The 23,231-nt window shown below is 43.9% G+C and overlaps 1 protein-coding gene across 2 annotated transcripts; it reads right to left on the minus strand.

Moving 5' to 3' along the window:
* Positions 1-5,101: 5,101 nt before the first annotated feature.
* ZNF593 (zinc finger protein 593) lies at positions 5,102-19,695 on the minus strand. 2 transcript variants are annotated; one of them, XM_075853461.1, is made up of 4 exons: positions 19,588-19,695; positions 15,328-15,542; positions 5,704-5,766; positions 5,102-5,537 (listed from the first exon to the last, which is right to left on the minus strand). In XM_075853461.1, exons 2-4 carry the CDS (start codon positions 15,525-15,527, stop codon positions 5,417-5,419), a joined length of 384 nt encoding a protein of 127 aa, XP_075709576.1. In that variant the 5' UTR covers positions 15,528-15,542; positions 19,588-19,695; the 3' UTR covers positions 5,102-5,416. The 2 variants fall into 2 exon arrangements, with proteins under 2 accessions (XP_075709576.1, XP_075709575.1); XM_075853460.1 differs by having other exon boundaries at positions 19,527-19,635.
* Between the last annotated feature and the right edge of the window lie 3,536 nt (positions 19,696-23,231).

A 23,231-nucleotide genomic window follows, 5' to 3' on the forward strand; every position in this document is an offset into this window, starting at 1 on the left:
AAGGCAGACCTGGGGGCCTTTGTTAGGCCCCCGGCTGCCATAGAAACCCAACGACACCCCACAATTTCTTTTCGGGGGCGCTGATGGGGTGACAGAGGGAGCTCCCTCCCTCTGTCAAACACATTAGATGCCATTGTCGCTATTGACAGCGGCATCTAATGGGTTAAACTGCCGGAATCAGAGCGCACTTCGATTCCGGCAGTTGGGGCAGGAGACAGGCTGTGTATAACAGCCGTGCTCCTGCCACTGATCACGTGGGTACACCAGCAGTAACCACGGGATCAGAGCGACGGATATATCTGTCGCTTTGCATGAACTAGCACCTGCTTGCGACGGATATATCCGTCGCTCGTCGTTAAGGGATTGTCCCAGAATTGACAATTGTGATAATTGACTGATCGCTGGGATCCTCATCGGTCGCAAGAAATGGAGTCCTGAACTGTTTCTGTCATTCACGTAGATTTTGAGGAGCAGAATGCTTGACCACCGCTCCATTCAATGTCCCTCCTCACTGCGGTTCAGCAGTGGGGGTTTGGGACCCCCATTCTCATGATCGTTGGGGATCCTAGCGGTGGAGCCCCCAGCGATCAGACAATTATCACCTATCCTGTGGATAGGTGACAATTGTAGATTTTGGGAATACCCCTTTAAGAGGGCACCATAACAGCCCCATAGGGACAGAGGAAAGAGAAGGATGTGGTTGTTGCAAAGATACATTCCAATGTTAGAAAATCTCAAAGTGACATCAAGTGTTTATGTTGAACAGAAATATATTAAAAAATAGGCTGATTCTTGCACAGATTTTCATAATGATATGCTTAGAGGTGCCCACACACATTAGAAAAGCTCACTTGAACCTGTTGATGATCTAATCTCCCCCCGATGGCCGATGTCGGGGGGAAAGAAGGATCAGCATGTTGGATCTCAACATACCGATCCATTGTGTCGCAGTAGATAAACTCCATTGATATAAACACACACAACTTGCCGAGCCAAGAATGCACGTTCATGTGGGAGTCGGGAGAAATAACTTTTTCGCCGATTTATGGGCACCTTATAAATGTAATGGAAAGCAGTTATTCAGTTTTTTTTATTTATTTCAGCAAGAATGTAACAAACTCCACTTCAATTTGTTAACAGAGCTTATTGTACACCATTAAACTGCTCTGAAGTGGACCACACTGTGTACAATAAGTCAAACTAGATCTCTGTAAGGCTCTCAGTCCCAGTGGTACCTAGAGAAAGATCCCTACCGAATCCCACCAACGTGAAACTCATGGGAGCAAGGGGTTGGTGCTGGCAATGAAACGTTTAGCCTAATCGACGGACTGGGTCAAGTCAGAATCAGATGACAGAAGCGTAGTAAGGCAAGTAGGGATCGGAAACAATCAGGCAATGCAGTACAACATCAGAAGACCGAAAGGAGTTGGAATAGCAGATGATCAGCAAAAGTCATACTAAAGATTTAGGTCAGAAATCACAAGTCAAGAGGATAAAGGACTAAAGTTTCAGCGAGCCTAGGAATATGGTTAACCACTAGAACTAGCAATGGTGCTGGCCGTGTTTTAATTGGTTAAAGGGAACCTGTCACCTGCATTTCACCTATTACACCAGCAATACCTGGTGGAAGTGGGTGAAAAATCATTCCTATATAACCTATAATTGTCTTCTTAGTCGGCTCTGTAGCTTTAGTATTCAGTTTTTAGTGTTCCCACACCGTATGCTAATGAGCATAAGAGTCAAATCTTCGTTTGAAAAGAGTCATATCTTCATTCCTCAAGTCTTTTCGAGTTTACCCTGCCTCCTTACTTTTGATTGACAGCTCCTCGACTTCCCCCAGCACACAAAATCCCACGCTTGTGCATTGACGTCCTCTTCTGGTGTGTGCGCATAAAGGAACACCGGATTATTACGATAAAAGGCGCAAAATGTTTGCAGACCCTTATTTACAGTGAGTGGAGGAGTTTAGGAGAGGGGATAACGGCAATGAACTTTTGATAGCAGCGGCCAGTGAGGGATACGTAAAGTTCAATAGGTGAAATGCTGGTGACAGGTTCCCTTTAAGATGACTGCACACTGCATATGAGTTGGCAAGATAAAGCCATGTTGGTAAACATTGCTCGTGAAATGTATAATCTCAATAATACATAGGATATACATAAAAATGAGTACTGGTGACAACTGTATTGTGACTAGCAAGTGAGATTTCAGGTATTATGTAAAGCTAATAAAAAAAATAATGGACTGGATAATTTTAGGGGGAAAAAATGCTTTAAAAATATATTTTCTTGTAACTGCTCCATCAGATTCCAAACCTGTGAAGTTGTAAGACTTCGTCATGTTTTCTCATAAACTACTTGTGTCATTATATATATATATATATATATATATATATATATATATATATATATAAATTTCTGATAACATTCCCCAGTAAGAGGATTCAGATATCCCCACTGAGCAACATAGTACGATACACATAATTGTTTTGTATTTTCCCTAGGATTAATTGTTATATTTGGTACTAATTTTCATAAATATGGAGTCTTAACCCTTAGCTAGAATCAACCGCAAGAATAGGTTGAGACAACGATCGTATTCCTTACACAGCGTTAGTTATAAGGAATACCAACAGTATGGAAAACATTGTATTTATATGGCTGTCAATAACACTAGGATTGCCTGTCCCATGATACAATGAGATTTATAAACACGTTAAGAATCAGAAGAAACGTTGCGACAGTAGTCTGAATTTTTTCTCTCATCTCCCTGTTTGTTTAACCTACATTTTTCTGTCCCCACGCTCCCCTCTGGCTGTATTAAGCAACCATTGGTCTGATCTCTTCTGACAGCTGTTCTTTTTGGGAGGGGCTCTGCTGATGTGCTTATAATGATGAGAAGGAGGGGTCTTCCGTATTAGATAAACTGTAGAGCAGCATCTCATCACTTGTAGCCACATAGCAAACATTTAGAGGAGACAGCACCGCTCTGCATGAACAAGGTGAAATGGACTGTTGTAGGTAGGAAGACGGTGAGGATGATGGTTCTGGGGTGAAATTACGAAATGGATTTTAGAAACAAATATCAGATGAGGTTGGGTTTAGTATCACCAAAGCAGCAGGAAGCATCAACGGTATTATTATATGGCACGGAGCTGTAAACGGCCCGTCAATACAAAAAATAGAAGCAATTAATAGGGAGATATTTGAGGCTAGGCAGGGACCGTCTCCGCCATCTCATTTTTTTTAAGTAGGTGCTTCAATAGTCTCATTATTTAGGACCCTTTCTTTGTTAAAGGTAATCTAACATGTAATTTACAAATTTTTTTTTAAACTTTTAAGTCACATCGTGTGTCTGTGTTCATAGTATGCAATACTCTTCAACAGCCTCATTTATCACAAACCTCTTTGAGCTGGAAACACAGATTATCAGATTCTGAAAGGCAGAATGTTAATCCGCCTTGGACGGCTCACCCCTGGATACTTCCGACTGCTGCAGGTATTCTTATGTATGCTTTTTTTTTATATATATATATCACTGTGATTTTTCTTTCACTCAAAGAGGCTATAAGATTGAATATATTGTATATAAGCAACTGAGCAGGTAACCTTATTATCTAGCTATTTCTACTTCTCTTCCAGTTGCAGGTTTCTGGAGAACTGGCAGCAGAGCCAAAAGACAGACTAGTAAATCACTTAGCTTTACTCCTTGCCCTTATGGGCCTTGGACTATCCTACTACAGTGTCCGTCAGATGGTGCAAAAGTCAAAACATCCACCTTCAAAATGACAACACTAACACCAGTAGAAAGGCTTTAGTGCTCTTATGAAGAGAGAAGAACACAGAACAAAACTGCATGTATATAGAAGATAGCTGGAGAGTCATTTTCTTGACTTTAGTAACAGACTGAAAATGGCAAGCGTGTGAGTTAAGGAGTGTTAAAGACCATGTATTTTTGAGGGCAGAGAAAGTAGAAGCCCATATAGTTTTCCTGCGCAGATGGCACTTATTGCCAAGCACGCAGTTGATCAGAATGTGTCCTCTATTTCGAAGTATGAGGCTGCAGCTCTGGAAAGTAATTCAACTAGATCTCATTTGACTGTTGAAATTTGCTTGTACACTGTATGAGAACGTACAATGACCTGTAATAATGTGGAGTTTTTTGAATAAAATTGAACTGATTAAAGAAAAGAAAAAAAAAAAAAGATCTCATTTGTCATGTAAGTGTTATAGACTGTTTATAGAACATATTTTGAACAGATAAAATGATCATAAATTCAGCATATTACTAACAGTACGTCCCTTTGTGTTTGGTGATCATGCTTAATGTAGGACAGCTGGTATTTAACCGAGACGCCATGTTCTCTGTTTATTATCCCTTCATTATATGTCCCATACAGTATATATTTAAGTTTGGCAGGAGACTTGTATTGCAAACAAAATGAGGGATATTCTGAGCGATGATCACAGAAATGCTCATAAAACAAATACATAGTCTTCATTTATCAGGCGTAGTTATCAGGCTGACAGAGCTATGAGCCATTGTAGTCTACAACAGAGATCGTTTTACGGATTGAAACGAGGCAAATGCCGAACTGGAATCTATTGTTTAAGTCAAATGTTTTAAATTTGTGAAATTAAAATAAAAAAATGATTTGTTCTGCAGTGAAATGTGTTTTCATTCAAATGTTGAAATCTAAAATGGTGAAAAGATCAAGTCTTTTTAATTAAAAAGTGAGACTTTAATAATTATTTTTGTCAAAATATATACACCCCCCCTCAAAAAAGCAACTTTTGGTTCCTGTTCAGTGTAAACAGCAATGCAGAGGTTAAATGCTAGAGCAATAATTGTGCATCCGTGCAAGATGAGTGAGCAGACGTGATTGGAAAAGACATGCGGACGTGTTTGTGGATGCCTGAGCGAGCCGCACATTCATTCCCACCCTTACAAAGAGTAGGTCATCTTGTTATATAACTCATGAATGGATAAATATCATCCACAGCTGCCAGGACTGCAGTGACTTTCATACAACGCATATGTAAAACAGGACCTGCAAGGCAGAAGTCAAGCAGCTAACCATCAAGCAAAATAAAGACACGTATTTTGAATGTGGAAATACCGATTTTTTACTACCACATCCTACAAAGAGCCCTACACAATGAACAGGAGAGGTTGTGAACACTGTATGGGTTGCAAAAACATGCAATAGACCTAGAGTTGACAATGTATAATACATCACAGTTGTTTTAGTGATTGAGGCCACAGCCTCCATACACTGCTCAACAGCTGCTGCAAGTTTACAGACGGAAAGGTGGCAGATTAGTGGCATGTCACGTCGGAGCTGGATCAGGAAAGACATTTTCACTGAAAGTGCCCAGTTCAATAGGAAAAGTAAAGTCTGTTAGGCAGAAAAGCACTAATCCATTAGCACCTCCTGTGTCTGGACTTCAACTTTCTTGGAAGGTTTGTAGGAGCCCATCCCTGCTGCTCTTTCTGCTTCTTCCTGGGTATACGGCTCCTCTTTCAGCTGCTTCAATCTGTAACAGAGAGATCACATCCACTGTTAGACTCGTCATTCTCCCATTGAGCCCTGTAAGGCACACCCACCGTTCAATAAACATACCACATCAAAATGCATTCATCCAAACATGCCTGCACAGGTTCCTGTTTGCAGTCTCTGTATAAACGCCAGAATAACTTTACCTGCGCTTGTGAACCTTGGTTTTAAAATGCTCCTTCAAAGTCTTCAGATCCAGAAAGTATCGCCTTAAAAATGAGAAATAACTTCTAGTTATAGAGAACACACAACAGGCTTGGGTGAATAGATTATAGATCTGCACAATGTTACATTTCTGTTATATGTGTATACGGTTTAGAGTGGGTTCTTTGCCCTCCGTTTAGCGTGCAATTCGGAAAAGCTCCCAAAGTTCATATCCTCAGAGACTTCGTTGTAGATCGGGGCAAAAACGCCCAAATCCTGACGAAACCCATTAAAAGTAATGCAACTAATCTGTCACTTCCGTTTTTCCTATTGCAGAACAGAAAACTAAACGCAGATGTGAACCCAGACTAAAAAGTGTGAATAGGGGTCCAACAGTCAGGCAGAGGCCAAAAGACTTCTTTTGGCCTCCGTCTGGATGGTAAACATCTGTAAACTGCAAAAAAAATAATAATAGTCAAGCATGTAAAAATCAAGCTATTTCATCCCATGGTATCCTGTTCAAAAACCACATCCGTTAAACGGATACCATATTAGCCTATAGGTGAAGGGTGGCAACATAAGGCATACGCCACAGGCATCAGTTTTAGAAACCATGGGATTTTTATGATGTATCCGTTAAACGAATGGCTAGAATGGCATCCATTTATCGTATACGTCATGAGAAAAAACTCACAATGCATGAGTTAAACAGATCTTATGGGAGACGGATCACAGCCTCCGTTTAATGTCTACGTCGGCATATTAAAGTGTCGGTCAGTTTCTTAAAGAGACCATTGTGACGGATAGGGCTGTCCTGGGTCTAGTTTGACCTGTCAGCAGCCTACCACTAACAGCATCCCGCCAATCATGTGACCAGTCACATGATCACCGGGACCAATATAGGCAGATGCGCTGCCTTTATTCTATACACAGCACTAGTTGAGTGCTTTGTATGTGAAACCAGATAAAACAGAAGCGGCGAAAACCACTTCTGTCTTCGCTTCAAGGCCCATGGCAGTCTCTGACTACCAGGCGACGACATTCAGATGCGATCAGGCAGCCAGCTAAAGCCCGCGCTTAGACAAAGCCTACACCATAATATAAGGACCTGGGTCACCCGCCATTTATATAGAGTGTGACAACCCCTTTTCAGCTGCCAGAGAGTGGTGGATTCAATGGAGAGAGCTTCTTAAAAGCATGAAAATCTCTCATCTGGCAGTGCCTTATGCTTGGGTACTAGTATTCAACTCCTTTTGGCAAGGTAGACATGATCTGAGGTTATAACATGCATGTGTAACCACTTTTGTGTGACCACCATCTTAAACTGGACTGTTTTAACCCCTTAGTGACCAGCCCATTTTAGGCCCTAATGACCAAGCTATTTTATTCGTTTTTCTATAGTCACTTTCAAAGAGCTATAACTTTTTTATTTTTTCGTCTACATAGCTGTATGAGGACTTGTTTTTTGTGGGATTAGTTGTACTTTTTAATAGCATCATTTTAGGGTACATATTTTTTTATTAACTTTTATGAACTTTTTTTTGGGTGGGGGGATTATAAAAAAAAAAACCTGAAATTCCGCCATTGTTCTATGCGGTTTAAATTGTCGTCATTCACTGTGCGGCGTAAATAACATGTTACCTTTATTCTATGGGTCGGTACGATTACGGCGATACCACATGTGTAGAGGTTTTTTATGTTTTACGACTTTGCACAATAAAAACACTTTTGAACTAAAATTATTTGTTTTTGCATCGTCGCTTTCCAAGAGCTGGAATTTTTTTATTTTTCCATCAATGTAGTGATTTTTTGGGCTTGTTTTTTGCGGGACGAGACGTAGTTTTGATTGGTACTGTTTTGGGGTGCATGGGACTTTATTCATTTTTATTATGACTTTCTTGGGGGGCAATGGAAAAAAATTGCAATTTCGCCATTGTTTTTTTTTTTTTTTTTTAAGGTGTTCACCTTGCGGTTTAAATTACATATTAACTTTATTGAGTCAATACGGTTGCGGCGATACCACATATGCGTACTTTTATTTATTTTTTATACTTTTACTAAATAAAACCACTTTTTATGGAAAAAAAAATTGCTTTTTTTTTACTGTAATTTTTATTAATAATCTTTATTTCACATGAATTACTTATTTTTTTTAGTCCCACTAGGGGACTTTACCATGCGATCTTCAGATCGCTGCTATAATGCTTTGGTATACCAGAGCATTATTGCCTGTCAGTGTAAGGCTGGGTTCACACGACCTATTTTCAGGCGTAAACGAGGCGTTTTGCGCCTCGAATTACGCCTGAAAAGACGGCTTCAATACGTCGGCAAACATCTGCGCATTGCTTGCAATGGGTTTGCCGATGTACTGTGCCGACGACCTTTAATTTTACGCGTCGCTGTCAAAAGACGGTGTGTAAAATTACAGCCTTGGCAAAGAAGTGCAGGACACTTCTTGGGACGTAATTTGAGCCGTTTTTCATTGAATCCAATGAAGAACAGCTCCAAATTACGTCCGTAAAAGACGCGGCAAAAAACGCGAGTACGAGCAATTACGTCTGAAATGCAGGAGCTGTTTTCTCCTGAAAACAGCTCCGTAAGTTCAGACGTAATTGCAGTTATCGTGTGCACATACCCTAAATCTGACAGGCAATCTAATAGTCCTAATAGGCATATGTTCAGGGCAGACCTGGGGGGTTTTATCCGTCCCTCGCTGCCATGACAACTTATCGGAGACCCGAGATTGCATTTGCGGGCCGCCGATGGGTGACAGAGGGAGCTCACTCCCTCAGTAAACAAGTTAAATGCCGCGGTCACTATAGACGGCGGCACTTAACGGGTTAAACGGCCGTGATCTAAGTAAACTTTGATCGCGGGTAAGCAGATCTTGGGTATAGGAATGTGCACTAAATATACTCCCATATGGCATAATCCGGTTCTGTGGGAATTGTATCAATTGGAGGGCATGGAAAAATGGGAAATGGCAGGGGTTGTACGGCTGAGTCACTTGTATGATGATACCACACTGAAGTCCTTTCAGCAGCTGAAAGACCAATTCCAACTGGTATGTTCTACCAGTATCTGCAGATACGTCATGCCCTGCAGGCGGCTGTGATGAACCTAACGGTTTGTGGGATGGGGGTCTTAGAATATGTGGTTAAGGCGGACACGTCTAAAGGTCTGATCTCGATGGCTTATAAGAGCTTGTTATCCAAACACCTAGGAGATCCGATGGAGCTGGTGAGAGTGATATGGGAGCGGGATATAGGTTCTTTGCCCAAAGAGGAGTGGGAGGAGATTTTAGCGTCATCGTACCATCTATCTCTCAGTATGGCACAGAGGAGATCACAACTCTTCTTGATACATCGAGTGTACAGAACCCATTGGGTGTTAAAAGAGATGGGGCTCAGGTCGGATGCTAAATGTCCTAGGTGTATGGCGGTGAAGGCGGACATATATCATATGTTCTGGACATGTGGGGCTTTGCAGACCTTATGGGGGGAGGTAATAGACCTGATAAAAAAGGTATATGGTAGGGAATTGGCGGCAGATACAAAAGGTATTACTGTTGGGGTTTGTGGAAGAACTGGGGAGTGACGGATTGGAGTGTCTGGAAATAGCAAAAATTTTATATCAGACCAGGAAGTGTATTGCCAAACACTGGCTGGATGTGGAACCTCCCGTGCAGAGGGAAATTGTGGGAATGCTAAATCACACCATTATGATGGAGTATAAAATATTTTCGAAAAGGGGCAATTTGAAGAAATTTGATAAGCAGTGGGGAAGATGGTTGGCATCGTCTGAACTGAGCAGAATCAGGACACAAGTGTTATAAGGGCTGGGAGCAAGCACGGGAGGAAAAGATGGGTCCTGCTAATGAAACTGTTCCTGTATACAGTGTCAATGTTAGAGATGCGGATGGGGGGCTGTGCAAGGGCTGAGGGGGGGGGGAATGTTGGAGGTTTTCATGGCATGCTGGAAATGTAGATGATGCTGCTACAGTTGTTATCTGACTGTCAATGTATTGTTGTTCTTGTCAATAAAAATTGGATTGATTTAAAAAAAAAAAAAAAAACTTTGATCGCGGGTGTTGGAGCAGGAGCCCAGCTGTCATCAGACAGCAGAGCCCCGGCTCCAGCCTGCACGGGAGACCCATGCAGGACTTAGACTGAGCCACCGTGAAAAGGCGGCAGCCTAGCCTAAGGCCCTTTAGTGACCGACGTGAAAAGGCGTATTAGTGGTCACTAAGGGGTTAAGGCCCTATTACATTTTAGGACTTTTCAATCCACCGATGAACGATGGGTGAATTGAAAATGTTAATATATTACAGGTCTATATCAGGGTAATTGGGTCAGCGCTAGCGTTACAACAATGATTGGCGGGGGGACGGGTTTTTTTGGGGTGGGTATTTTATGTGTATTTACTATTTTTTTTATTACTATGGTCTGTCCCCCAAAGGTCAAAAAAGACCTTTGGGGAACTTTATATATTTTTTTTCCTTCTTTTACACCATGTTTTTCCCAGATACAGGGGAAATCAGCCCTCTCATAGTGACGATTGTCACTAACTGGGATGTGCTGGGACTAGTAAGACCCAGCAGCAGTCTGTCAGTAACGGCACCCGGCGATCATGTGACCAGTCACATGAGCACCGGGAGGAATAGAGACAGCGCCGCTATTCATATACACAGCGTTCATTGAGCGCTGTGTAAAAAGACATCGGAGAAGACAGAAGCAGCGAAAGCTGCTTCTATCCTCTCCTCAGGGTCCCCGGCAGTCACTGACACCCGGAGACCCGACATTCAGCTGCCCGATCGCACGGGCAGCAAGTTAAAACCCGAGCCGTAAAAAGTCTATGGCTCAGGTTTTAAAGGACCCTGACCGCTGGCCGTAAAAATACAGCCAGCGGTCGGGAACCAGTTAATCCCTCAAATGCTGCGGTCGAGGCGTTGGAGAGGGGGGCGGCCCCCTCTGACAGCTCGTGCCTCCCCAGCAGTGAGATCGGGGGTGACGACGGTTATCATGGTAGCCCAGGGGCCTAATCAAGGCCCCCAGGACTGCCTTCACTCTGCCTCTGCTAAGCCCTGCCTGTGGCAGGGCTAAACAGATGCCTGTAAAAACGACAATATACTGCAATACGTTAGTATATCACCGTAAATCGTATCGAGCCACAGAATAAAGTTAAGTTGTTGTTTTTACCACAAGGTGAAAGCCGTAATAACGAAACCCAATAAACAACGGAGGAATCACAGTTTTTTCCAATTTCAGCCCACAAATAATTTTTTCTCATCTTCCCAGTACATTATATAGTACTTTAAAGGAACAGTGTCATCACAAATTTTTTTTTAATATGTTAAAGATGTTAGTGCTTTATTAAAAACGTTTATATTTATTTGTGTGTTTGTGTTTTACTTTTTCTTATTTTTACACTTTTTCTTCACTATGGGGGCTGCCATTTTTTGTTCCATTTCTGTATGTGTCGATTAACGACACATACAGACATGGAATACGGCAGCCACAGTCCCATAGGGACTGCGAACGGGTCCCGTCCCATCCACTTCTGTGTACGCCGTCTGTGTGGGAACTGCGCATGCGCCGCTCCCACACAGTCCAATTTGAAATGCGCGCCGTCCGGCGCCATTTTCCTGTGGACCGGAAGTCGCGGCCGGACAGTAAGATTACTACTTCCGGTCGCGGCTTCCGAACTTGTGCACTTGGACCAGCGGCAGCAGACGGAGCGGACGGGCCGGAGGGAGCCGCGGCGGCAGGAGCAGGTAAGAGATTTCTATGTATGTTCGTGTTTGTGTACGTTTACTACTGTATGTAAACCTACTACACTGTGTGTTAGCTCAAAAAATGGCGACACACAGTGTAGGAGGTTAGACCGTTCAAACCCCTAGTTTATCCCGACACTAGCCAGGATAAAGGAGGGGGGGGATGCTGAGAGCTCACTAGAGCAAGGGCTTTTTACCCAATTTTGCAATGCTGCAATTTTGGGAATAGCTCCATCTAGTGACCAGCAATGGGAAATATTATAAATTAGAATCTAATTTATAATATTTCCTGACTCGTGAAAAAAATAAAAAAAATTTGAACAATGTTTAATCACCTACACACTAAATGTTTAATTAAAAAAAAAACAACATGTTTTTCTGGCAACACATTCCCTTTAACCCCCTACCCGTCGTAAACAACTTTCAGATTTTAATTTTCGTTTTTTCCTCTCCACCTTCCAAAAGCCATAACGTCTTTATTTTTCCGTCGTTATAGTACTATGAGGGCTTGATTTTTGCGAGACGAGTTGTAGTATTTCGTAGCACCATTTATTGTGCCATATAATGTACTAGGAAACGCGGAAAAAAATATTTGTGGGGTATAAAATGTTTTTTTGCGCACTGTTTTTACGGAATTCACTGTGCAATTAAAACAACATGTTAACTTTATTCTGAGGGTCAATACGATTACGGCAATACCAAATATATATATATATAGTTTTTTCTATATTTTACTACTTTTACAAGTAAAAACCTAAGTGTAAAAAAGAAAATGTATTTTGTGTCGCCAAATTCCGAGAGCCACAACTTTTTTATTTTTCCATCAATTAAGTGGTATGAGGGCTTATTCTTTGCGGGATAAGCATTAGTTTTTAATAATACCATTTTGGGGTACATGGGACGTTTTGATCACTTTTTATTTCATTTTTTGTGGGAGACTAGGTGACCAAAAAATAGACATTCTGGCGTTTACAATTTTTTACGGCGTTCACCGTGCGGGTTAAATAATGATATATTGTAATAGTTCAGACTTTTACGGACGCGGCGATACCAATTATGTTTATTTATTAAACTTTTTGCTATGCTCTAGGGGGAAAATGGGAAAAGGTTTTTTTTTTTAACTTTCAATTTTTTTTATTTTTACACAAAAAACACAACAAAACTTTATTTAACTCATTTTTACTTTTTTTATTAGTCGCCCTAGGAGACTTCAACCAGCGATCGTTAGATCGCTTGTACGATATACTGCAATACTAATGTATTGCAGTATATCGTGATTCTGACAGGCATCTATTAAGCCCTGCAGCAGTCATATGGGATAAAATGTCACCCCAGGGCTGCTGTAGCGACGCTGTGTAGCACTATATACATGGGGGTGGGAGGGGTGTGGAGTGCTGTGTGGCGCTATCTACAGGGGGGTTGTTTGCATGGCGCCATCTACAGGGGGGGTGTGTGCGCGTGGCGCTATCTACAGGGGGGGTGTGTGTGCGCGTGGCGCTATCTACAGGGGGGGGTGTGCGCGCGTGGCGCTATCTACAGGGGGTGTGTGCGCGCGTGGCGCTATCTACAGGGGGGTGTGTGCGCGCGTGGCGCTATCTACAGGGGGGTGTGTGCGCGCGTGGCGCTATCTACAGGGGGTGTGTGCGCGCGTGGCGCTATCTACAGGGGGTGTGTGCGCGCGTGGCGCTATCTACAGGGGGGTGTGTGCGCGCGTGGCGCTATCTACAGGGGGGTGTGTGCGCGCGTGGCGCTATCTACAGGGGGGGTGTGTGTGGCGCTATCTACAGGGGTGTGTGTGTTTGTGTGTGTGGCGCTATCTACGGGGGTGGGGTGGCGCTATCTACAGGGGTGTGTGTGTGCGTGTGTGTGGCGCTATCTACGGGGGTGGCGCTATCTACAGGGGTGTGTGTGTGTGTGGCGCTATCTACGGGGGTGGGGTGGCGCTATCTACAGGGGGTGTGAGCGGCACTATCTACAGGGGGGTGTGTGTGGCGCTATCTACATGGGGGGGTTGGCGCTATCTACAGGGGGCTGTGTGTATGTGGTGCTTTACTTTACAGTGTGTGACAATTATATTTAGGGGCGCAGTGAACGCTGATATTATATTTAGGGGCTGCAGAAATGGGTCATGGCCGGGAGAAGTCGTCATGAGCTCTGGACCGGATGGAGAAGAAAAGAGGGAAAAAAAAAAACTCCTAGCATCTCAGACGTCGTCACCTGTGAGTCACTGGATTTGTAGAGAATCTGTCCCCTCTCCTTACATGTTTATTATAGGAAATCCTTGTATTCCACGTAAAGTCTTTGTGCAGTCCAGGACTGATAGAAAAATTGGTCTTACCAATCCCCTTGTCAGGAGGATGTGTCCCTGCACAGTGTGATACTGTCAGTATGTAGGGACACAGCCCTGTGAAAGGGGAATCGTAACAGCCATTTGTTAATGCTTGCGCAAAAAGGTAGTGCTAGCAATAGTTACGGCGCGGCAGGATGGCGGTGGAGAATAGGGGCCCAAGTTTGGGTAACAGCCCAGGGCCTATGGTCTACTTAATCCGCCACTGACCACCATACACTGTGTCACACACAGTGCCCCATATAGAGTGTGCCCCCCAAAGAGCCCCTGTAGATCGTGACCCCCCTATAGACAGTGCCCCACATACATAGAGCCCTCCATAAAGCCCCCTGCAGACAGTGCCCCACGTAGACAGTGCCCCACACAGAGCCCCCTGTAGACAGTGCCCCACACAGAGCCCCCTGTAGACAGTGCCCCACACAGAGCCCCCTGTAGACAGTGCCCCACATACATAGTGCCCCCCATAAAGCCCCCTGAAGATAGTGGCCCCCAGAGATCCCCCTGTATATCGTGCCCACATATATTCTCCTATAGATAGTGCTACACACATAGCCCCTTACACACATAGCCCCTTCTTATAGATAGTGCTCCACATATAGCCCCTCCTACAGAAAAAAAATAAAACTTTACATACTCACCTTATCCCGTTCCCACATCGTCCTCTCGCAAATGCAGGCCTGCTCTATTCTGAGCAGGTCTGCTGGAGCTGAACGACGCAAGCGGTGCGGTCATTGTACCCGTAAAAGGCGCGGAGTGACTGGGCAAGTCATTCTGCCCTCCCAAACAGCGTCTTTCAACGACGTAGTCACGCCCCTTGCGTCGTTGAAAGGCGCTGATTGGCGGGGTCCAATGCCCTTCAACGAAGCAGGCAGCGCGATGATGTGCAGCTTACTTCATTCGAAGGCGCTGAATGGTGGGGCATGGAACATTCATTGCTTATACATTTAATTGCATCTGCATCCTATAGATGCAGGTACAATTATAGTGCAGAAGGGTGTGGCGCCTCATGGATGGTGCGGCCCTGGAGCCCAATGTATTAACGTCCACGATGTAAGGATTTACATGACCGCAACCCAGTTTATGCATCCTGCTTTAGTCTCTGTTCACACATGCGTTATTTCTTGTCTGCCAGGTTTCCGTTGATCTTAAGCAACTTTCACATGGCAGTATTTTGCATCAGTATTTGCAAAAACCAGGAATGGGTCCAAGCCACTCAAGAGGTGCAAATTTCTCTGTGTAGGTTCCACTCCTGGTTTTGGCTTCCAAATACTGATGCAAAATACTGACCAAAATATAGCCGTGTGAAAATGGCCTTACTCTATAAAGCGTAGTATGATGGCCTATTCTATCTAGTAAAAAAAAAACTCTGGACCCACTGTAAGTCAATGAGATCTGCCAGTATCTGTTAGAAATGAAAGCCATGACACCAGTGTGAACAGAGCCAAGGTGTCCATACCCTTTAACTGTATTTACTAAAATATATTTATTAAGCTCTATATTACTCACGCGCAATGTATACAATAATGCTGGGCATTGCCGGGAAGACTGTAGTCAATTTCCTGCTTTAGTAAACGATGTGAATTTTCCGGACGAAGATCTTCATGAATCTGATCTATATCTTTAACTCTCCTTTTGGTTTTCCAGAGTTTTGAAATATTTTTCTTTTTGTCACTTTTGTGATTCCCAATCTGCTTTGAGCGAGTCATGTCTGTAATCTGAGTCTAGAAAATAATTTATAGAGAAAAAAACAGGATGAAACAGAAGTAAAACACTAGTATCAAAAAATAATAATCATGTTTTTACGACACTGTAAAAAAAAAAACAAAACAAAAAAAAAAGTACTCAACGGGTGTCCCATTCCGTCTTGGCATTGGAGAAACCATTTAACTCTTTGAGCCCCACAGTCAATAGTTACTGCAGCATGATTAAAAGGGGTTGATTTGGCTCTGACTTTTGAGTCCCTTGTGAAAAGCAGCGGTTTTAACAGTAAGGCCCTGTTCATACAACAGGTTCAAAAAACGTCCGTCACACGGCCGTAGTAGGAACAATAGACCCCAATTGGGGCTATTCACACGACCGATTTTTTTGACAGCCCGACCAAAAATGGACCATGCCCTATTTTAGGCCGTTCTCCCGGCTCCCATAGAAGTCTATGGGGCCGGGTAATACACGGCCATCTCTTGAATGTCCTCCAAGTGACGGCCGAGTATTCCGTCGCTCGCGCTTTCTCCTTCTCACAGTGCAAAGTGCATGTGAGGAGGAGGAGGGTATTTTTTTGTTCCCTGTAGGAGCGGAATCCCCAATCCCCAGCCACAGCTTCGGCAGCGCTGTGGCCGGGGATTGGGGATTCCGCTCCAGGTGAAGTCTCTGACTTCAGGGATATCTGCGGCGGAATCCCCACCGCAGGCTTCTCCTGGAGCCATCCACTACAGGAATGTAGGAGGGGGTGCGATCTATGGGGGGTGACTATGTACAAGGGGGCTGTGTAGCACTACCTACAGGTGGGCTCTGTGGCATTACCTACAGGGGGGTCTGTGTGGCACTGCCTACAAGGTCTGCTGTGGCAGTATCTATAGAAGGTAGTGTGTGGCATTAACTACAAGGGGGGCTGTGTGCCATTAACTACAAGGGGGGCTGTGTGGCATTAACTACAAGGGGGGCTGTGTGGCATTAACTACAAGGGGGGCTGTGTGGCATTAACTACAAGGGGGGCTGTGTGGCATTAACTACAAGGGGGGCTGTGTGGCATTAACTACAAGGGGGGCTGTGTGGCATTAACTACAAGGGGGGGCTGTGTGGCATTAACTACAAGGGGGGGCTGTGTGGCATTAACTACAAGGGGGGGCTGTGTGGCATTAACTACAAGGGGGGGCTGTGTGGCATTAACTACAAGGGGGGGCTGTGTGGCATTAACTACAAGGGGGGCTGTGTGGCATTAACTACAAGGGGGGCTGTGTGGCATTAACTACAAGGGGGGGCTCTGTCACCACATTATAAGTGGCCTATCATGTACATAACATGATCGGCGCTGTAATGTAGATTACAGCAGTGTTTTATTTAGAAAAACAATCATTTTTGACGGAGTTATGACCTATTTTAGCTTTATGCTAATGAGTTCCTCAATGGACAACTGGGCGTGTTTTACTTTTTGACCAAGTGGGCGTTGTACAGGAGTGTATGACGCTGACGAATCCGTTACCAATCAGCGTCATACACTTCTCTCCATTCATTTACACAGCAGATAGTGTTCTTACTAGAACACTATATACAGCCACATACACACAAACTAACGCTACGCAAGTGTCCTGACAGTGAATAGACATTACCTCCAGCCAGGACGGGATGTGTATTCAGAATCCTGACACTTTTCTAGTGTTTGTGGTCGATTTACAGCAGATCAGTCATAGTCTCACGAGATTACGCTGTAAACTGTCATTTACAGCGAGACTACGCCTGCTCTGCTGTAAATCAACCACAAACGCTACAGAAGTATCAGGATTCTGAATACACATCCCATCCTGGCTAAAAGTAATGTATATTCACTGTCAGGACACTTGAGTAGCGTTAATGTGTGTGTATGTGGCTGCATATAGTGTTCTAGTAAGAACACTATTGAAGCGTAAATGAATGGGGAGAAGTGTATGACGCTGATTGGTCACTGATTGGTCAGCGTCATACACTTCTCTCCACAACGCCCACTTGGTCAAAAAGTAAAAACACGCCCAGTTGTCTATTAAGAAAGTCATTAGCATAAAGCTAAAATAGGTCATAACTTGGCAAAAATTTATCGTTTTTCTAAATAAAAAACACTGCTGTAATCTACATTACGGCGCCGATCACATTATGTACAAGATAGGGTACTTATAATGTGGTGACAGAGCCTCTTTAACTACAAGTGGGATGTGTGGCACTACCTACAGTGGGGCTGTGGCAGTATCTACAGAGGGCAGTCTGTGGCAAACCATGTACAAATGAAATTCAACAGATTTTAAAACGGACAGGGAAAAAAACGAATGCAAAACGGGTCCAAATCGGCTGTTAAAAATGGAAACACGGCCCGGAACGGATGCAAAACGGCCGGGAAAAACTCGGACCCGGTCGTGTGAATAGAGCCTAAGGCCCGTTCCGGGCCGGGCATATCTGGATAGTGACATCTGGGGCAACTCCTGAAGTGGAATCCCCATGTGGCCGGTGATCCCACATCAGGAAAAGCCCCTGTCGTCGGTGTCCATTTATGGAGACTGAACGTTTTCTGGCTTCTCCTGGTGTGGAGTGGTGGGGGATTCTGCTACAGGAGTTGCTCCTGATGTCACTGTCCATATATGGACAGAGACATCAAGCACCTTGTCCAAGAGCGGAACCCCCGAACACACGGGGATTCCGCTCCTTCAGGGAGCTAAAGTGGGGCTAGAACATAGCAGAGCAGGGAGATACCTCCCTGCTCTGCTATAGTGGCGTCGCTACAGCAGTAGCAGCCGCTGCTAGCAGCGCCATGGGAGGTGCAGCCGCTATGGCTGCTATATCGGTAGCGTTGCCTGAAGAAGCGCCCGGCCGGAAAGGCGGCTGCTGATTCGTCGGGCCAGGGCGCTTTTAAAACAAGCAGGGGAAGGGAGCCAGCGCAGTGCCCCCTTCCACCTGCTGTACACCCTGCCACACAGTACCCCTGTATACAGCACCCCCACATTGTAGAAACTTACCTGCAGCATACAGCACTTCATCCGAATGGCATAGACTCCTCCTCCTCACATGCACTCTGCGCTGTGAGGAGACAGCGAGCGACGGTAGACAAGGCCGTCACTCTGGACACATTCCAGTGATGGCCGTGTATTACCCGGCCTCATAGACTTCTATAGTAGCCGTGTCGAACGGCCGAAAGTAGGGCATGTCCCGTTTTTTAATGGCCAGGTTTCCCGGCCCATCAAAAAATCGGTCGTGTGAATAGCCCCATTAGGTGTCTATTGTTCCTACTGCGGCCGGGTGACGGCCGTTTTATGAACGGCCGTCACCTGGTCGTGTGAATAAGGGCTTAGGGTCCTCTTACACGGGCCGGCAGCGCCAATCAATGAGACAGCTAGTTGATCGGTGCTCGTTTGCTCCGGTCACAAGGAGCTATGTATGGGACGAGCGCTCGTTACTCCGATCACTCGCCCCTATACATTTCTATCATGTTGGCAGCACGGAAGATGCGCTGCCGACAACGATAATATTTTCGGTTGCATAAATGATACAACCAATCGATGAACAAGCGTTTGCTCGCTCATTGCCCTGCTTACACACGGCAATGATCGGGAACGAGTGTTCTGTGAACGCTCGTTTGCCCGATAATCGGCCCGTGTAAAAGGGCACTTACTGCCTGCTGCTCATTACCCGTGTAGTGGCCATTACAGGGGAAATGCGGTATTACACCCCCGTATATGACATCCACATTTCCTAACGGGGTGTATGGAAAGGGGTTGTCAAGATGAGCCAAATCTTTTTTTAATGACGCTTCACCAGTGAAACATTTCGTAGTTTAACAATATTATGGAATCGTTGGCTGAGTAGTTCTCGGATGTTATGCACTTCCACGGTGAAATTCAGGCTTTAAATAGGGAACTACAAGACCTCACATTCTATCGAGCAGATGTCAGGATAAAGGTTAACAATAAAGAAACGCCAAAAAAGACCGCACCGAAACAGAGAGACGAATTCTACACAGCACTCACCAGCGGAACTGCACCAGCTCGTGTGGTGAGGCAGAAAACTGTGCAGTACACGGGAACTCACCTAAGTTACAGTCCTGCTCACTTCCGCTACCACGCTGCAAAGATGGCCGCGTTCAAACACAAGAGAACAAACTACTAATTAGCTTTAACGATATAGTGTACGATATAGCGGCCATTTTACCATAATCTGTGTCATATACACATACAGTACCATATAGTGCTAAACTCCAACAAAATGTCTTCCTACATCGAGGAGTATAAAACGCTCAAGATTGAAAGTGAACCTCACTTACGTCATGCAAAATCTAGCAGAAACGGAACCTTAGAGACGAGCCGTCGTTAATCTTTACAGCGACCTCTGTAGGCTATTGTGTGTAATAACAACGTGAGCGCCTTGTTCGCTTACTGAGCTATTTGTTTTTACGTGTTAGGCAAGGGCACTGGGATTTATATAAATCGGCTAAAAGCTTAGCTGAATAAAAAAAATGAAAACCCTCAAAAAAACCTTTAGAATTTACTGACTGGTACACAGTTTGGTACATAGAATTTGTTAGGCCACATTTACACTCATGCGTATTGTGTGCGGTCTGGATTTGACGCTCAAATTTTCCTGTGAAAAATCTGCATTGTAATATAGTACTAGCAAACTAAAGGAGATGTTAAGTGAAGTCACCTACACGTAGCAGAATTAATCTGCACGTAAATTGACATTCAGTGCGGATTCTAAAATCACAGCAAGTCAATTTACCTTGCGGTTCTGCCTTAGAATTGCTTATGACAAGTTTATAAAAAAAAATAAAAATGCACCAAAATCCGCAGCAGATAAACTGCACCTTTTTCTGCATCAAAATGTAAAATATACATATAAACCACATTTAGGGCACGGCCAGACGTAGCAAAATTGCTGTGCAATTCTCCAGCGGCCGTTTCTTACATTTGTTTCTATACATTTTTAGGAAAGTTAGTTCAGACGATGCGGAAAAGTCTGCTGCGGACCATAGGTTGCGGTGCGGAATTTTCCCTCCGCAGCATGCACTGACTGTTGCGGAGAAGAAGCGAAATTTCACTGCGGATTTCAGCCTTTGCAATGCAAAAACTGAAATCTGTGGCAAGTCCGCTGTGCACTGGCGTAGCTATAGGGGACGCAGCGGTCGCAATTGCGACCGGGCCCCGAAGCCAGGGGGGCCCACGGCCCCCCGCACCACATCAATAAAAAGTTACTATAGTAACTCGGGCCGCGGGCCCCTGTTACTATAGTAACATACTTTACTTACCTTCCTGGTTCCGGATCGCAGCGGAGGTCCTGATGTCAAGCGCTGTGCGCAGCGCATGACGTCACAGCGCTATGCGCCGCGCACAGCATCGAGACGACAGAAATCCCGCCGCGGCCGAAGAGGAAGGTAAGCTTAGTCCTGACTGGCGGCGTCCGACTCCCGGGAGCCGCCAATCAGCTGTTTTGAAGGGGCCGCAGCACTCGTACGAGAGCTGCTCCCCTTCATTCCTGTCACTTCATTCCGGTCACACTGTGAATCGGTGTCGGCGAGTAGTGAAATGAAGGGGAAGCAGCTCTCGTACGAGTGCTGCGGCCCCTTCAAAACAGCTGATTTGCGGGTCCCGAGAGACACATCAGCTATTGATGGCCTATCCTGAGGATAGTCAAGACAACCTAACCAAAAACCTCGCACCATAGAAATGGCATGTAGTGGGGTCCCCTATAGCAATAGAACCTAACAACGAACCAAATGGGACATATCCCTTAAGAAAATATTGTACTCAATATAAAAAGCACAAAAAATATCTTTATTAAATATAATGACAAAATAACGCAGTAATAGAAAAAGAGAAATAATACAGCATATACGGAGACATATACAGCAGGGTCAGATGGAAAAGACCATGACCAACAGAATCAACCATATACTAATGATCACTCACACGCTCGAATAATATCCAATAATAACACAAGCCCAGGGGTGTGTAATATAAATCCCACATATAGCAAATAGAAATGAGAAGGTGGCCTGTACAATATCAGAACCTATACAAAAAAGGGAGGGCAGGATAACATGTGGCAGCATGCATATAATGATAATACGTCAGAGCCAACACAGAAAGGGTGCAGCTAAATCGATATGTATACAATAATACGTATAAAGACAACGCAGTATAAAAAAATAGATATATGTATACTGCTAAATAGGAGTCAGCACAAGAAAAGAGTGTAGCTATTGACGTATAACAAGAGATAGTGTAGCTCAAATAGCTATAGAAAAATGCAGCTGCCAAAGTTAGACAATATAGCCCAAAAGTCAGTATAGGTTTAGCAAAAACACATACACATACCCTGAGACATGTTGAAAGAGCGTGGAGGATCAGAAGATCTGGGTGAACAAGCGCCTCGACGCGCGTTTCGCCCGATAGACCGGCTTCGTCAGGAGGCTAATTTAAAATGGTACTCCAGGGTTATAAATAGAGGACATAAAGTTAGGCTCACCTGTGATGAGCGCAAATCGGCGCTCAGAACACACGCCCAGTGACGCCCACATCACGGGACGCGCCGCGCGTCAGATGGAGAGGACGCCGCATGATGAAAGATCACCATAGCGACGTAAGACGCTAAGCGGCACTCCCGGATGTAGGCCACACTGCGCATGCGCAGCCGAGCGTCTGTGCGGACACCACAGGGGAGACAACATAAAACAAGACTAACACAATGGCAGTTTAGGAGTGGGGAGTAACTACGAGAATGCAATATATTCAACGAAATCTAGCAATAGAGGGTACATATAGATAGAACAGGATGTAAAAAATACACAAAATACCGGGGGTCACGTAACTAAAAATAATAAAATTAAAATAGGACTGGGGACATACAACAAGACTGTGCACAAAAGGAAAAAGTAAGTGGACTGTGATCCAGTAAAGTGAAGCAGATATAAATAAGGAGGGGGGGGGGGGGCATTTCAATAAAATAATAAATATAATACATCGTGCGAAAAGTGATATACATGAATGTGAATGGGCAATTCCCAAACACCCTATAAGAAATAAATGTACATGGTACAAAAATTAAATAATGAAATAGTGACAAGTGAATACATATATATATATATAAATAAATATACAAGAAACAAAATACATCAAAATGTTTAAAATACATCAATATACTCCATCCTATATATCCCACTATATATAACAGATGGAAAGCCGACAAAGTGGAACCCAAAATATAATAATACAATGGAATCCACAATATCGGCAAAAATACACACATATAGATACATTAGTGGATGTACAAAATGCTGCAACATCAAATATACCAAAAATAGATATAAAGTGCTACACAATATATATGAAAAATACATATATAAATAGAAATATATTCTTATATAGTTAGTTGAAAAACGCAGCAATCGCTCCAAAAAAGTTTTTTTAGAAAAATACACACATTGGCAGAAATGATACAACAAATACACAATACATCAGAATTACAATATGTGTATAACTTCTCCACTTCTGGTTTGCAATAAAGGCCATATGCGATCCTCGTAGACATATAGAGAAGTAGACCCACTCACTGGACAAGATAAACTGCAATATACAAAAGTAAGTATAAAACACAAGAAAAAAACCCTAGAGAAATTAAAATTCACGCATGGTTAAAAAGATTACAAGAAAGGCCTAAAACTAGTGGCTTCATTTAAG

Source organism: Rhinoderma darwinii, chromosome 2 (assembly GCF_050947455.1).
Source record: "Rhinoderma darwinii isolate aRhiDar2 chromosome 2, aRhiDar2.hap1, whole genome shotgun sequence".
Taxonomy (NCBI): domain Eukaryota; kingdom Metazoa; phylum Chordata; class Amphibia; order Anura; family Rhinodermatidae; genus Rhinoderma; species Rhinoderma darwinii.

Excerpts from the sequence above, each read along its gene's own strand:
- ZNF593 (XM_075853461.1), bottom strand. The coding sequence starts at position 15,527 with ATGACTCGCTCAAAGCAGATTGGGAATCACAAAAGTGACAAAAAGAAA. Across the intron at positions 5,767-15,327 it reads CATTATTGTATACATTGCGC|GCGATACTTTCTGGATCTGA; the intron begins GTGAGTAATATA and ends CTCATTTTTAAG. Across the intron at positions 5,538-5,703 it reads ACCAAGGTTCACAAGCGCAG|ATTGAAGCAGCTGAAAGAGG; the intron begins GTAAAGTTATTC and ends TCTCTGTTACAG.